This window comes from Strix aluco, chromosome Z, assembly GCF_031877795.1.
Source record: "Strix aluco isolate bStrAlu1 chromosome Z, bStrAlu1.hap1, whole genome shotgun sequence".
NCBI lineage: Eukaryota > Metazoa > Chordata > Aves > Strigiformes > Strigidae > Strix > Strix aluco.
The window spans coordinates 3,499,786-3,514,462 of NC_133971.1; the positions used below are offsets into that span (position 1 = coordinate 3,499,786).

The 14,677-nt window shown below is 38.3% G+C and overlaps 1 protein-coding gene across 1 annotated transcript; it reads left to right on the plus strand.

The window, feature by feature from the left end:
* The first annotated feature begins 179 nt into the window (after positions 1–179).
* On the plus strand, positions 180–12,692 carry CETN3 (centrin 3). Its single transcript, XM_074812716.1, has 5 exons — positions 180–298; positions 3,096–3,231; positions 4,987–5,101; positions 7,681–7,872; positions 12,249–12,692. Exons 1-5 carry the CDS (start codon positions 282–284, stop codon positions 12,290–12,292), a joined length of 504 nt encoding a protein of 167 aa, XP_074668817.1. The 5' UTR covers positions 180–281; the 3' UTR covers positions 12,293–12,692.
* Positions 12,693–14,677: the final 1,985 nt, after the last annotated feature.

Here is a 14,677-nt window from a genome sequence, read left to right on the forward strand (position 1 = left end):
GCAGCACCCTCACGCACCAAACCCCGCCCCCCCCCGCGGAGACGGTACGGAGAAACGCCTCCTCCCGCTTGAGTGTCAGCCCTCCAGCCAATGAGCAAGCGCGCAGTGCTCGGAGGCGGGAAGATCTCCGCCAGCGCCCAATCAGAAAGCGAGGAGGGCGCGGGTTGGCGGTCGCCGGCGTCGTGCCGCGTTTCCCAGGGGAAGGGGGCGGCGGGGCCGTGCGGAGGGGCAGGCGGTGGGTTAGGCCCGCCGCGGCCCGGCGCGGGGGTGGCGGCAGCAGCATGAGCTTGGCCTTGAGGTTGGTATGAGCTGGGCGGTTCCCCCCTCGCTCCCTTTGGGCGGCGGAGCGCGGGCGGGGGGCGGCCGCCGCTATCCGGGGCCCTCTGGGGCCCTCAGGGCCTCGCTGTCCCCTCGGGGGGCTGCCGGGGGAGGTATTGTCGGGAAGCCGGGTGAGGCGGGCAGCGGCGGGGCCTGGGAGCTGGCGTGTGCCGGCGAAGGTCATCCGCAGCCTCCAGCCGCTTACGTCTTATCCCTTCGGAGGGGGTCGTGGGCGGATCAGGCCCGGCAGCGTCTGTTTACCGAGGGGAGAGGAGGGGAGGGCCCGTCGCGTCTGGCTTTGAGAGGTTCGCTTCTGGATTGTTTTAAGTAATACATCTTCAAAAAGCCTTTTAATAGGCGTTGTTAGGCTGTTGAGTTTTGTTGTGTTTTCATTTTGATTCAGTAACTGTTTTATAAAGGGGCCTGGCTTACAAAGTCTGTACCTTGCAAATCCTTGTCTTCAGGTGTAATTAATATGCTTATATGGCATATATGATCCTTAATTTTCAAGTCTGGGAACTTCATGTTTCATGTGGTAAAAGTGGTTGTAGAAGTGCTACTAAACTACTTGCATTTAAGTACTGGTCTGTCTCTTGAAAAAAACACTTTATGCTAAGCACTAAATAAACACTCGAGTAGCCAGATGCTTCTTCCAGAAGAGTCTGGCGTTAATCTGCTTTCAGACTTCTAAATGGATTTCATCATTGCGGCTCACAAAATGTGGGCTCTCTGGATCCGAGCTACTCTCCCAGTCCTAATTATGTAGGCAGCTCAGAGTTATTTTAGTCCTTCCAAAAGCTATAGTAATCCAAAGCCTGTGTGAAATCATGCTGTCCCCAATTGATCTGCTAAGGATCTCTCACTCTTTGACAATATTGTGGTCTGAGGCAGGTCCAGCTTGTGCAGCTTGTGCTTTTCTTGTCTATATTTGGAATTTTTACTGGTGTAGCTTCAGTGGTTGTTGAAAGCTAAATCCCAGCTGTGTGTTTAATCTTTGGTTTTGATTAAAATTAGCAAATCTTTAACAAAGGAGAAGAAAAAGCGGCTCATTACAGGAGATTCAGAAAATAAATATCCTTGAAAACCATTTTTCTGTTCACTCATCAGTAATTCTTACGCGTTTTACAGTAGGTGGCAAGAGCGTGCATTTTTCCTCTGGTGCAAATAAAGAAATGAGTGTAAAAAGCATTTTCCTGAGAGGAGAACGTTAGAAGGGGCTTCTGGAAGTCATCTAGTCCACCTTTCTGCTCAGAGCAGGTCCCACTCAAAACTGAATGAGGTTGCTGAGCACTTTCTCCAGTTGGCTTCTAAAAATTTCTTATGATGGGGACTCGTCAGTCTCCCAGTGCAGCTGTTCCAGCCCATAAACACTCATGCTGGGAAAACGTTTCCCCTTAGCTGCAGTTTTTTCTCTTGCGTTTTGTAGTAGTTGTCTCTTGTTCTTTCACTGTGCTCCTCTGAGGGGAACCTGTCACTCTTTTCTGTGTAATAACCCTCCAGATGGTGAAGGACAGCACTTAGATCCCCTCTCCTTAGCCCTCACCCGCCTAGTCCCTCTGCCTCACTCACCGTGGTCCAACTAAACCCAGTTTCTTCAGCTTTTCATATGCTGCAGCAACCAGGCACGGGAGTCTCTGCCTTAGACTTTATCCACTTTCTCTACATTTCACTGGCCCTGGGGTGCCCACAGCTGAACGCAGCACATCTGATGTGGCCTCAGGGTCACGGTATGGAGGGGATTTACCACTGCAATTAGCCATGCTCATCACAGCGACAGTATGCTATGAGGTGCATGCATGCCTGCTTCTTCCCAGTGTGTACCTTGAGCACTCTTTAACAGTCTTAGTTGATACCACATGTTAGCTCAAATGTACTATTTTTTATTTTTTAATTTTTTTTAGAGTTCTTGCTCTGAAATGGACATCTTCCAAGCAATTCCTCTGGATTACAGCAGTCAATCTCATTGATGTGAATAAAGCACAGTTACAGAAAAAAAAAAAAAAAAGTTACTAGCTTGGTCCAAAGTACCTTTTATCAGTGCCATCCTTTTCGGCTTTTTCAGCTGTTGTCCCCAATATATGAATCATATGTTTTCTGTCTGTTACCTGAAAATTTAATCTTATTTCTAGACTAGCCAAGGAAAAGAGAGCTGTTTGTGAGCAAGATTTGCTGACTGCGGGGGGGAGGCTTGTCTTTTGTATAACCAAAACACAGCAGAAAGTCTTTTGAACAGTGCGTATGTGTGTGATTTAAAGGATTTTAAAAAAATCCATAAATGCTGTTTGCCTTAAGAACTGTTACAGGCAGCAAAGCCAATTTGTGGCACCTAAAGCCCGCTTCAGTAGCCTGACAACTCACTTGTCTCTTCTTGTTAAGCCTCCAGCAGCCTGTCTCTCAAAATTCTTTCTTCTAAGCTACAGTTCAGAAACAAGTGTTTTCAGTTGTATCATTTCAACTGCCAATCTAGTTTGTAACCTCAAGTATTCTTTTTAACTGGTAGTTTTTCTACCCTAATTTTGTTGTTGGTATTTATTAACCAAAACACCTGTGCTGGTTTTATTTTGGGTGGGGGAGTGGAGGTGTCATTCAGCTTTCATAAAGGAATTGTCAATTTCAAGTGTTATTTTAAACTGACAGGACAAGCTGGGAAGAGGCTGAACAGAGGAGGTAGTGATTTGTGCAGTTATGGTGAGTTTCTTATTGGTGGAAGACATTATCTACAGTGGTATCTTCCCAGAAAAAAATCAATTACTCTTAATTTATTTCTTCTCATATAGGAATGAGCTTTCCGTAGACAAAACTAAAAAGAAGAAAAGAAGAGAACTGACTGAGGAGCAGAAGCAAGAAATTAAAGATGCCTTTGAGTTGTTTGATACAGACAAAGACAGAGCAATAAATTACCATGAATTAAAGGTAAAAGTTTTCTTCATTTAAACAGTTTTATGGCAGATAATATGTATCTGTTTCTTAGTGAGTTTTTGAGATGTTGACTGTATCTTTAAAAAATGCTCCATGTTCAAGATCTCTTGCTGGGCTGTAGGAGTGAAGATTGGGAGGGGGGTGGGAAATACTGCATTGGTGTAAGAATTAGCTTTTCTTCCCACACTATAAACTTGACAAAGAAACAGAATTGCTGTAGTTTCCTGCATAATACTGGTCTGAATACTCCCCAGGGTTTAGCTTGGACAGATGACTTAAGTGGGAAAAGCTCTTGAAAAGCTGGTTCTTTTTAAAGGCACTGTATAATCTAAAGCTTGGTGTTGTGAAAATCCACAGGTTTCAGATGCTTAGGTAAAAGACGTAAATCAAATTTGTAGAACTGTTGACTAAAAACCAGAGCTTACCCACTTGCATTTTTCAACAGGGAGCCTGTGGATCGTAGGAATGAAGCATGCTATTTGTGTGTGGGGAGGGCTCCATAGTTGCCCTTCCCAGTGAAGTCTCCTGTTCACAGCTCTCAGCAAATGGAGGTTAGGATGGCAGTCTCTCCTAGTGAGTCCTCCCACCTGGAAGTCTCTAGAAACAGTACATGAAGTTTATTAAAGTCGCTTTAATAGAATCTTTATGAATTTTTGTTCTGATTATACTGCATCAGGAACAAAAAGTGGCTTTGGAGAGGCCAGTGTTTCTGTCACATACGGGTTGAGATTCTTTTAGGAAGAAATACTTAACCCAGCCTGCTGGCTCCACATTCTGGCTCTACCAAGTAACTCACAGGGGGACAAAAAAACTCTTTTGTTTACTTTAATTGCTGTTAAGAGAAATGTCTTAAGTATAGCAATTCCCTTTATTTCAGAGTTCAGGTATTTTATCTTTGCTGGAAGCTACAGTGAGTGGGGTAATACCGGGGACTGTTTCAGGACTGTTAATATGCTTTTTCCAGTTATGGTATGCTTTGAATTCCCAGCTGGCATGATTGCCTGCAAAGCTGTTGCTTACCTGCCTAATTTAATATTGTGGCCCTGAAGATAATACTACGGAAGAACAGAAATACATAAAGAAAAGAACTGTCTCCTTCTCTACAAAATCCAAATACAGCATAGATTTTTGGAGGGCTACATCCAATAGGATTGTGGTTTTCCACTACCAGTTTAGTTTATATTCATCAGTTTGGAGGAAGTTAAGGTAGTGTGTGCTGAGAAATTGCCATCTCAGTTGAAATGGAAAACTAAACGTGTACTCCCTAACCTAATGGAAAAATAAAAAAATAGGTTGGTTTATGTTGTTCACTGGAAAAGCAGTGAAGTCGCTCGTAAGAGGACTTGTAAACCCATGAACATACTCACACTTAGTATGAATACTGAAGAAGAATAATTTGAAGAATGATTTTCAGTTTTATCTTTGAAAAAATGTCAGTACTTGAAATGTTTTTGGACATGAGGAAAATAAGTCTACTTGTCCTAAGAAACATTTGGGCCAATCTGTAAAATCCCTGAAAATGCAAAGGCTAGTTTTTCTGCTGTAACTTGGTGTTCCATTTGCTAATAGTGTTTTCAGGTCATTTTTATATACAAAGCTTTTTTATTAATTTTATTTATTATTGTTGCTAAACCACTAATACAGACCTTCTCTCTTGGGCAAGATGGTAATTACTGAAAATAAAAAGAAATCTGTTAAATCTGTATTTTAATCTTCATATGTGGTTGCACTTCCATTTTGTTCCAAAAGGTGGCAATGAGAGCCTTGGGGTTTGATGTGAAAAAAGCTGATGTACTGAAAATACTTAAAGATTATGATCGAGAAGCGACAGGCAAGATCACCTTTGAAGATTTTAATGAAGTTGGTATGTGTTTGGTTGTGTACCTTCACAGAAATGTGGCGTGTAGTAGCAACTACAGTTTGGAAGCAGTACTTTGTGTACTTCTTCAATTACCTGGTACTATTAAGAAGTAGAAGTCGGAGATTTCATGTTTTTCTTAATAAAAGTCAGTAGTGGAGGAAAATAAGTCTTTGTATTCTGAATACTCAGTTTGATATGTAGAGGTGAATGATAGCCACAGTATAAAAGGAAATAGAGTATACACAGTCCTAATATTTTTCAAACTTACACAAAGAAATAAATGCGGACTTAAAATGTAGATATTCTTTATGGATTTTGTAAGATTCTCCTTCCTGCTGTGGAAAAGTATTTGGCATTGAATTTCATGGGAAGGAGTGTGTACAGAGGCAAACTGTAAACTGAATACAGACTTCATATATAACAAAGATAAGAGAAATTGAAACAGATGTTAAATATTAAAGGATTTTCAACTGTTGATAAAAACAGTAGAATTTTATTAGGCTGTTTCTTTTATCTGAAGATTGTGTATTGCATAGTTTGACATACTTTGAGTATGTAGTGATCTGCAGAATTTTTAAAGATAAAGTTTCTTTGAAGATTTTTTGGTTGTTACACATAATTTATACTTTTGCATACAATGTGTGTTTACCAAAAAAAATAAGTTGTGTGGGATTTTGCCATATATGGCTTTACATCTCTATTTCATTATTCCCGTCCGTGTGTTCAAGGTATTAGATTTCTGTAAAGCTTCTGAAATCTCTCCCAGTGTAGTACCTGTGTGTTTGCTCTTAGCTACAAACAACAATCTACTTAACATGGCAAAACAGTTATTGATTGAAACGTGGCAAATTTTAATGATTTAACAGGTTAGGATTGGACAAAATGTGTTGTTAATGTCAGATAATATTTTTATAGTTTTATTTCAGGTTAGAGAAAATTACAAGTCAGAAGAGAACCAGAAGTAAAGCCTATGGGGAAATATACATGATCAGTCCTGATATAATTAAAAAAAAAAGTGAGAGTATTGATTTAATAGTAATAATAATACCACTGTAATTACATCATTATGCTATAATATATAATTGAATATACTGTAATTACTGTGTAATTCTTTTTTAATTCCTGATGTTCAGTCCTGTCATTGTTCATTGTTTCCTGGTTCTGTCCTGGCTATCCATACGGGCAGTCTGTAAGTGCTGTGAGAAGCTAGGAGAATTCTTGTAGAAAGCACAATATATGCTTGGAAGGTGATCGAACCTGTCCCAAAACTTGAATCAGATTTGAGTGCTGCTATGATGCCGTATGACCGTAGCACAGAATTAAACATGATACCGCTTCTAGGAGAAGGATCAGGGACTTAGTGAAAATAGGTTATAGAAGCTTTAATTGTGAAGAGCTGCTAAATATAGCCAAGCAATTCTTGAGCCATCAGTTTTTCATAATTTAGTGTTATTTATGGTTTTAAATGCAGGAATGGCTCATCTGAAATGTATAAAGATGCAATTACTTTTTGTCTTGTTTTGTACAGTCATGTTCCTAATAGTATATAGAGACCTAGTGTGTTATTGTTCTTCAGCTAACATTGCAGTTGTCTTTTTGCCACAAAAGGTAGAATTTTTCAAATTATGTAATACTGTCATGCAGTGTAGTTAATGAAAATATTTAAATTTTATTATAAATCTGAGGGATTTATGTAGACATATAAACTTCATTGCTGTAGTGACCTTATATGAGCTTGAATCTAATTTTTTCCTGTCGAGTTTGCTAAGCCAGAGCAGGCATTGCATCTGCAGACAGTGGCAGATGCTAAGTGGTTTTCTATGCACAAAATGGAGTTGATGTGTTTTTAATGGCTTGACGAAAGTCATAAATAGCAAGCCCTGTAATACAAGACTAACAGGTTACAAAGATGTGAAGATCTATTATGGTTGATTCGTCTGAAATAATTACTAGAAAAATATTTTATGAGGGCCAGTTTGCCTTTTCTGTTACAGAAATTGACAAATGGTTTTGATAAAAGGAGTAATAAAGACTGATTAATCCTTTCAGAATTAACATCTTGCAGTTCATAGCAGTGTTCTTTTCATAACCCCCGGGGTTTAGGCTTTTTTGGTTTTTTGTTAGTGTGATTTTGTATCTAAAGGAGAGGTTCCATCCATGTGAATGTTTTTCATTACTTAGTGTTTCAGTGTTCTCTCCAAGTCAAAATACTATCCTGATCAAAACATATAAAAAAAATTCACATCTTCATTTGTCAGAGCTGTTTTTCCTGAAAGGTAAGTTGGGAACAGAGGAGACGTGTAGACTTTTAATTCCTGTTGAAAAGTGTGTTGAAAGCACGTAAACTGTCATGTAGCTTTCCGCTGCAACAGGTATGTCCTAAAGAGAAACTCAGCTTGGGAAAAGAGAGGTGAGAAGGAGAGGTCAGCCAAACAAATACGCATGTTGAATTGGAATACATAAAAATGAAAGAAAGGGTGAAATTGGAAATGTATGTTCTTCATATTGCCTCAGTCTGCTAAGGTTATTTTGAGTTTAACCTTCAGAATTTTTTAGTCTAATTTAAGGTATCCTTCTTACAGTGACAGACTGGATACTGGACAGAGACCCACAAGAAGAAATACTCAAGGCATTCAAATTGTTTGATGATGATGATTCTGGTAAAATAAGTCTAAGAAACCTGCGCCGAGTTGCTAGAGAATTGGGTGAAAATATGTCTGATGAAGAACTACGGGCTATGATTGAAGAATTTGATAAGGATGGAGATGGAGAAAGTAGGTATTAGAAACAAAACCCCATATAGTCTGTTCTTAATGTTCTCCTCTTTTTTAAACAGGGTTTTGTTGTGAAAATGTCCTCTTTAATTTCCTTCTAAATAGCTTTTAGCTCAAACTTACTGTAGCTTACACATAATGGAAATTGGTTTTGACAGCTACTGCTCCTGGAAACACATGTTGGGAGTCTAAAAATCAAGGTGATTTCTCAAGCTGATTCACCACTAACTCTTATTCAACCAATGTCCATTAAAAGTCGAGTGAAAGTATAGTTGAAGGTGGAAGAAATTGAACTGGTATGTGGGAGATTCCGTGTACCTATGTGACATTTTTATTTCTTTATAAATCAGTAAAAGGATTAAAGTGCTAAGAGAAACTCTTCTGATCACCTAGTCAGTATTTCTTAAGTGGTGATGTGTCACTGTTGTGATTTCAGCATGGTAGTCAGATATGGAGTATTAAGCTAATAAATGATGCTGGTTGTAGCCTGTGTCTGTGCAGAATCAACTTGGATAGGTCTTTACTCCTGAACCTCAGAGCACCGAAGAGCATGGTGTGAAAAATTACTCTGGACAATTGACAAGGTGCATGCAGAGTGGCCTGCAGAAGGCATTTATTAGCTAGATAAAGAATGAATTAACAAATCTAGTTTGATACTGTGCTTATTAAATCTTCATGAACACTGAAACTTAGGCTTTTTTTTTTTTATTAACTTGAAAGCACTCTTTTGTCTATACCAGAAACCTTAGTATCTGAATTTCAGGGACCACTCACTTGAGACCGTCTACATAAACACTGCATTTTTAACAGTCATCGAAACCTACTTCTAAGTTTTTCTTTCAGGATGGTGACTCATGTCTGAGATTTCAGTAGAGTTCATCAACTTTTCCAGTCACAGTAGCTCTTCTTGCGAGCCACCGCATCTGTTGGACTCAAAACTTTCACTACTAGTGGAAAAAAAATTGCATTGTCAGCTTTGTGACAGACACTTCTCCCTAGAGATAGATGTTATTGCATACTGGGGAATACAGTTAGTCAACTACTGAAACAACCCCTTTTCTTTCAAGAGGAAGAGCAGGACGTTTAAACATGGTCAGTGGTGTGGCAATGTGAACCTCTTGTTCTGCTGTAGGAGTGTAAATAGGGAACCTGGAGACAAAGGTAGTGAAAGGTCAGTGACTCAACTGCCAGAAGAGTGTTAAGGTTGACACTGTTACTACTAAAGTAAGAATTGAGAAAAGTGTGTGATTTCTTTCTTTTTGGAGCTGATGTTTTCTGCTGTCTTTCTGTGGTCTGAGACCATGGTTCCTTAATAAATGCTGTACAATGGATGATGTACAATGTACAATCTGATGTTCCTCCACACTCCCAGCTGTGTCTTCCCACCCATTTCTTGCACTGGCAGTTCTGATCCCCCAGGTGAGGTGGTTAAGGGAGCTAAGCCAGGAGAAAACTGTTCATTTAGGTTTTTAAGTGTTATTTTTCTTGCTGCTTAGATCCCTGAACTGTCTCACTGCTTGATCAGGTTTTGTTGGAGCTGCATCCTGAGAAAACAGATTTTGTTTTTTCTCAGTGTTTCCTATAGGATAATTGAAGCAGGTCAGTGTAGTGAAAGCTGCAGATCCTGTTTTCAGGCACCTATCTGCAGTGACACACAGGATTGCAGCTGTGAATTCTGGCAGACAATAGGATACCTATTAACTTCCTCTTCAGTAGCTGCAAAGCAGAGTGTGAATGATGCCTGTTTTCTCAATCCATCAGATTGATTGCTAGTCTAGGTAGATACTTTAATTTTGAGCTTGTTTTGCTTTTAAAAAACGATGAGTTTTAAGGGCATTGCTTGACTTTTTAGATTAATTTTACTTTTTTGGGAGTTTTTGGAAGGTTTAGCTGTAGAGGTGAGCGAGAGTACAGTTCATCTGCAAACACGTTTTGTGTCACTCTCCTGGAGCTGCCAGTTGAGATGTCAGAATCATGGATCCAAGGATGTTTTTTTGTCACGTGGCTATTTGATCGCTACAAACTGAATGTAGACCATTAGCTCCTTTCAGGAAGGTTTCTGAGTTGTATTTATTCTGGGTCAGTGTTACATTTTTTAATTCAAATTGATCAGCTACGAGTGGGTGGCTCACTTTTCCTCTTATTCATTCATCCATTCATTCTCTGGAGCAGTCAAGCATGAGATCGAATATGGAAGATTGACAGCATAATGTTTGTATATGGTGCTGTTTATCCTTAAGTTTCTGTGTGTTTTCTGTTCTTTAAAGAAAACTGATGCTGTTTCTCGCTTTTAAAGATTCATTCTGAAGAAGTAAATAATCCTGTGAATCACTGTTCCGTTTAGCTTCAAACATCTGGGTCATGTAGCAAAATCTTGCTGTCATCTAATTCTTCTTTTCCTGCCAAAAAAAATTATTTGAAACTGTTAGTTGGTAGCATTTTTAATTGAGACTTCAAATACAGGGATAATACCACTTGTGGTTTAACACCCTTCTTATGTGAGAGGTTGTTTTGCTCAGGGTGACGTAGGTCTGTTGTGTGATAGCCAGGCTACTTGGACCCTTGTGTTTCCAGCAAAACCACTGAGCTGTACTGGTACACTGTACGTAACTTTCGGCAGAAGAAAGTATTTTTGACATATTTGTCTGCCTTAAAACCAGAAATAGTCTTATTTCCATATTCCTGATCCTAGGAATGACTTTTGTTTTGGAGCATGACTATTTTTAGAAACTCCATACTGTCAGTTCATGCAGTTTTTGTTGTCTTGGGTGGATGCATCTGTAGGAAGCATAACCTAGTCTTGGGTTTTGGCACAGAATTAGGAATAAAAGCCTCCACTGAAATAACAGGCTTCTTTAAGTCCCCAGAGTCTGAGTCAACTTTTTCTTCATATTATCTGTGATACCAGTTTGTTCTTTTATGATCATTTGTGTCATGGAATTGAGGGAAATCTGGTGCTAGGAAGGGCTGTGATTGGTTCTGACTTGTTTGTGCTTAACTTGTGAGCAGATCCTAAGTCTGAGGAGGAATAACTGGGTTACTGGGAGTTGTAACTACGCTTCTCTTTGCAGTTTGTTTGAATGTTACAAAATTCGTTTGTCATAGTGCTGTATTTCCACTTTGCAGCATTGTTTAACAAAGATGTTTGTTTTAAAACAGGATATTTTGGGGAGGATGTTTCTGCTGTTATTGTGCTGTTGCTGTGCGAAAGCTGTGGAAATTCTTACGTATTGTAGAACACGACGTAGCTATATGATGGACTGATACTTCAGAGTATAGGGTCCTAAGCTAGACTAAATTTACTTGTTTCGTATTTTTTGTCGTGTTGCAACGGGGCAGGTTAAGGTTTATTTTTTTTAAATTTTCTTCTAGCTGTAAATGTAGCTCTTACTTTGCAGTGCTTTGTTCAGGAATAGTTTGGACACATTGGCCAGGACAGATAATTGTCAGGGAGAATTCTTTAAATGTGTCTGGTCTTTTCATACCACTGACTTACTCTAATCATTCCCCACCACAGTAATTAGTTGAAGAGTGAACATGTTCATTGGTTAAGTCGTTTACAGTGGCTCTGTTTTAACATATGAGTAAGGTCAATAGCTCAGGTATAAGTGCAGCAAAATAATTAATGACTGCTAATTAATTTATTATTATGACTTAATTTCTTCAAGTACATTTGTGTAAGATTTCTCTTAATTATAACTGAAGAATGAAGAAAGTTCAGATGGGGAAAAGCTTGTCAAAAGTCCATTTTAATTCTAGCTAATTTATGGAATCATGAGTAAATGATCTTAAAATTCATTTTGTATTTGGCAAGTGTTACAGGTTTGAGAGAGGAATAGCTTGCTTTGGGATGGGGAGGCAGTTTGGACATAAATGTCTGAATCATGTTTATAAGAATAAAACAGAATTTGTAACTGGAGCTGCAGTATTGTTGCTTAAAAAGCACTTATTTAATAAAATGTATCTACCATTTTTAATGTTTTTATTAATCTTAGTAACAATATTAAAGTATTGTTGCATAGCCATCTTTTTACATACTTAGTGGTTTTTTCTACCTTGTTTTACTTCTAGAGTGTTTTTACTCTTATAATTAGAAATAATAGCTTGTGGGCTAGATTCTGGCTTAAGTATTCCACACAATTAAACTTTCATTCTGACTTTTCCTTTTATATGGAGAGAAAAAAAAAAAGGCAAAATCTGTTATTCAGCGCAAAAAAAAAAATCCAAACTTGTAAACCCTGATTAGTAATCAATCAGACACAATGAACACTAACTGCAAAACCTTTAAGTAAAAACTATAATACGCATCTACATTATTTTCTTTTATGGTTTATGGATGTTTGCTGCTTGTCTAACGATTTTCTCTTTTTCTACAGTCAATCAAGAGGAGTTCATTGCTATTATGACTGGAGACATTTAGCATTAGAAGAAAAGAAATGAACTCAGCACAGAAGGGAGGAATCATTGGCAGCTTCCATTACAGTGTTTTGTACTTCCATTCATTTCTGTAGCTGGAGTGATGCAGAAAATTACCTCCCTCACAGGACCAAAATAAAGACAGGTTATATGCACTGATAGTTCACGACTTTGTATCATTAAATATTATCACTAGAATAATTGATATATCATTTTAGAACAAGTAATGCTGCATTTCAGAATGTTCTAGTACTCATTTGTAAAATAGCTTTGTATAAGATTTCTAAATTGTATCATAAGAACCTTTTGAAGTTGACTTTGTGTTAGCATTAGCTATGGCCTTAGTTTTGATACATAAGGTTTGACAAACTTCCATTTTAATAAAATGTTCTTTACTATTACTACTTGAAAGTGTTATTCTTGTAGCTTAATCTGAACTGGACTATAATATAAAATCCTTCAGGGAAAATAATTATTTTTCATTTATAGGCTTGTATTTCCACCGTTCTAGATGAATGTTACCATTACATGAGCCAGCATTTGCATTCTCAGAGATGCAATTTATTAACTCTGTATTACCTCTGTTATGATAGCAAAGGGCAGGCCACTATCCGTGATGATAAACTGTTGTCAAAAATGTGTTTAAATCATGCAGATGTCAGCCAGCAGCTGTCTCTTCAGTATCTACAGCTCTGATAGTGCTGGAGACGCTGTTTGCTCTTTCTGCAGTACCTAGTTAGAAGAAATGAACTTTTAAAGTATTTGAAGAGTCTGGATGTATTTCTGGTTTGCCAGATGTCTTCCAGAAGAGTTCTTGTGGGTTAATCTTCCAGATTTCCTGTATATTAGTTGTAGTTTCTTCTTTTTAATTTCACTCTCCTATATATCAAAAAATTTAAATCTTGGTTAATCCTGTGTTCATCTTTATTGTCAGAAAAGCAGCTGGTTTTTAACTGTCAGTAATCCTGGGGTTCTGAACAGGTTTGCCCTGAACAAACAATCAGAGTTTGGTATTTATTGAAGACTGAAGGTCATCACAGTTAATAGATTTTTTTTTTTCCTATTATTTTTCGAGTGTGTATTGTAACATTCTCATCTGTGAAATACTGTGTTGCTCTCTATTAAGCCATCGATACCAGTCCATTCATACAGAAAGTCCAAGCAATTCAAAATGACTAGCAGTGGCTCCTTATAACTCATCAAGTACTGTGAACAGACGCCTCGTGTTGAACCCCAGTGGGGTGTGTGGCCATCAGCTCTCATTCAGAGATGTCTTTTGAACAGCCTTTGCTAGGAAAGGACATTCTTCCTGTTGAGATACTTTAATTTTGGTTTTTTTTTCAAAATTAATTTTGAAAATATAATGGGGAAAAATGTGAGGGATAAAATTAATATGAAACTTGTGGGAATGAAGGAATAATTGGTATTTTTTTAGGAAATTGAAGTAATCTTAATGTTCAGTTAATGTCTCAGTCTTAAAGTCTGCTGCATCAGCGGTGGATTTTATAAGCATGTTCTTGCTCAAAAAGTAAACAGCATAAAGTATTTGCAGGATGAAGATTGGTGTTTATGGGGAAAAATTCTGCTATATATAGTATAGACATACTTTATTTCTTTCATGTTAATTTCAGTATAAATAGATGGGAAAGGGGGAAAAAATAAGACTTGAAGGATTCTACCATGCAAGAGAAAATCTTGCTTGGAAATAAATACAGCAAACTTCTTACAGGTCAAGTAAAATGTTTTACAATCTAATAGCAAAAAAAGCCCACATAAAATGTAAAACTTAGTTAAACCCCCCCGCCCCCCCAAAAAAAACCCCCAACTTTAACCAGTATTTTGCAATCTTAGCAGATTTGTTTGGGAGGTGAATATTGAGGGGAAAAGATTCAGTGTTTGGGACTGAGCTTATGAACTGCTCTAGGAACAATACGAGAATTGTCCACTTCAGTAGTTTCTGGCTTTTAACTTCTTTCGTAAAATGTTTCAGGGCATTTTTATTTTCTGCAGACAGTGAAAGTAATAAAGAGCTTAATGTCCTTTATTAGTCATTGAAAACCTTTTTCACCAAGAAGCATACCTTTATTCCGAATGTGCCAGTTTTCTAATACGCTGCTGCGGCTGTTGGACAACTGTCTTTTATGGGATGTTATGGTCCTGTTCCTCTATAGATGGCTGGTAATTATATCTTGACAGGTGTCACTTTCTGTTTGTAACTCTTCCAGCAAGATGCACTTTGTCTCTTCTGGATTGAGGCCTTATTTCTCGTTTTTGCAATGTACTTGAAAAATCTTTATTCTTGCAGATGTGGCAGCACTTGTTACAGGCTAGGTAACAATGATGCAACGCTCCATAAAGCACAGGCCGGTGAACGGGAGAGATCTTATAA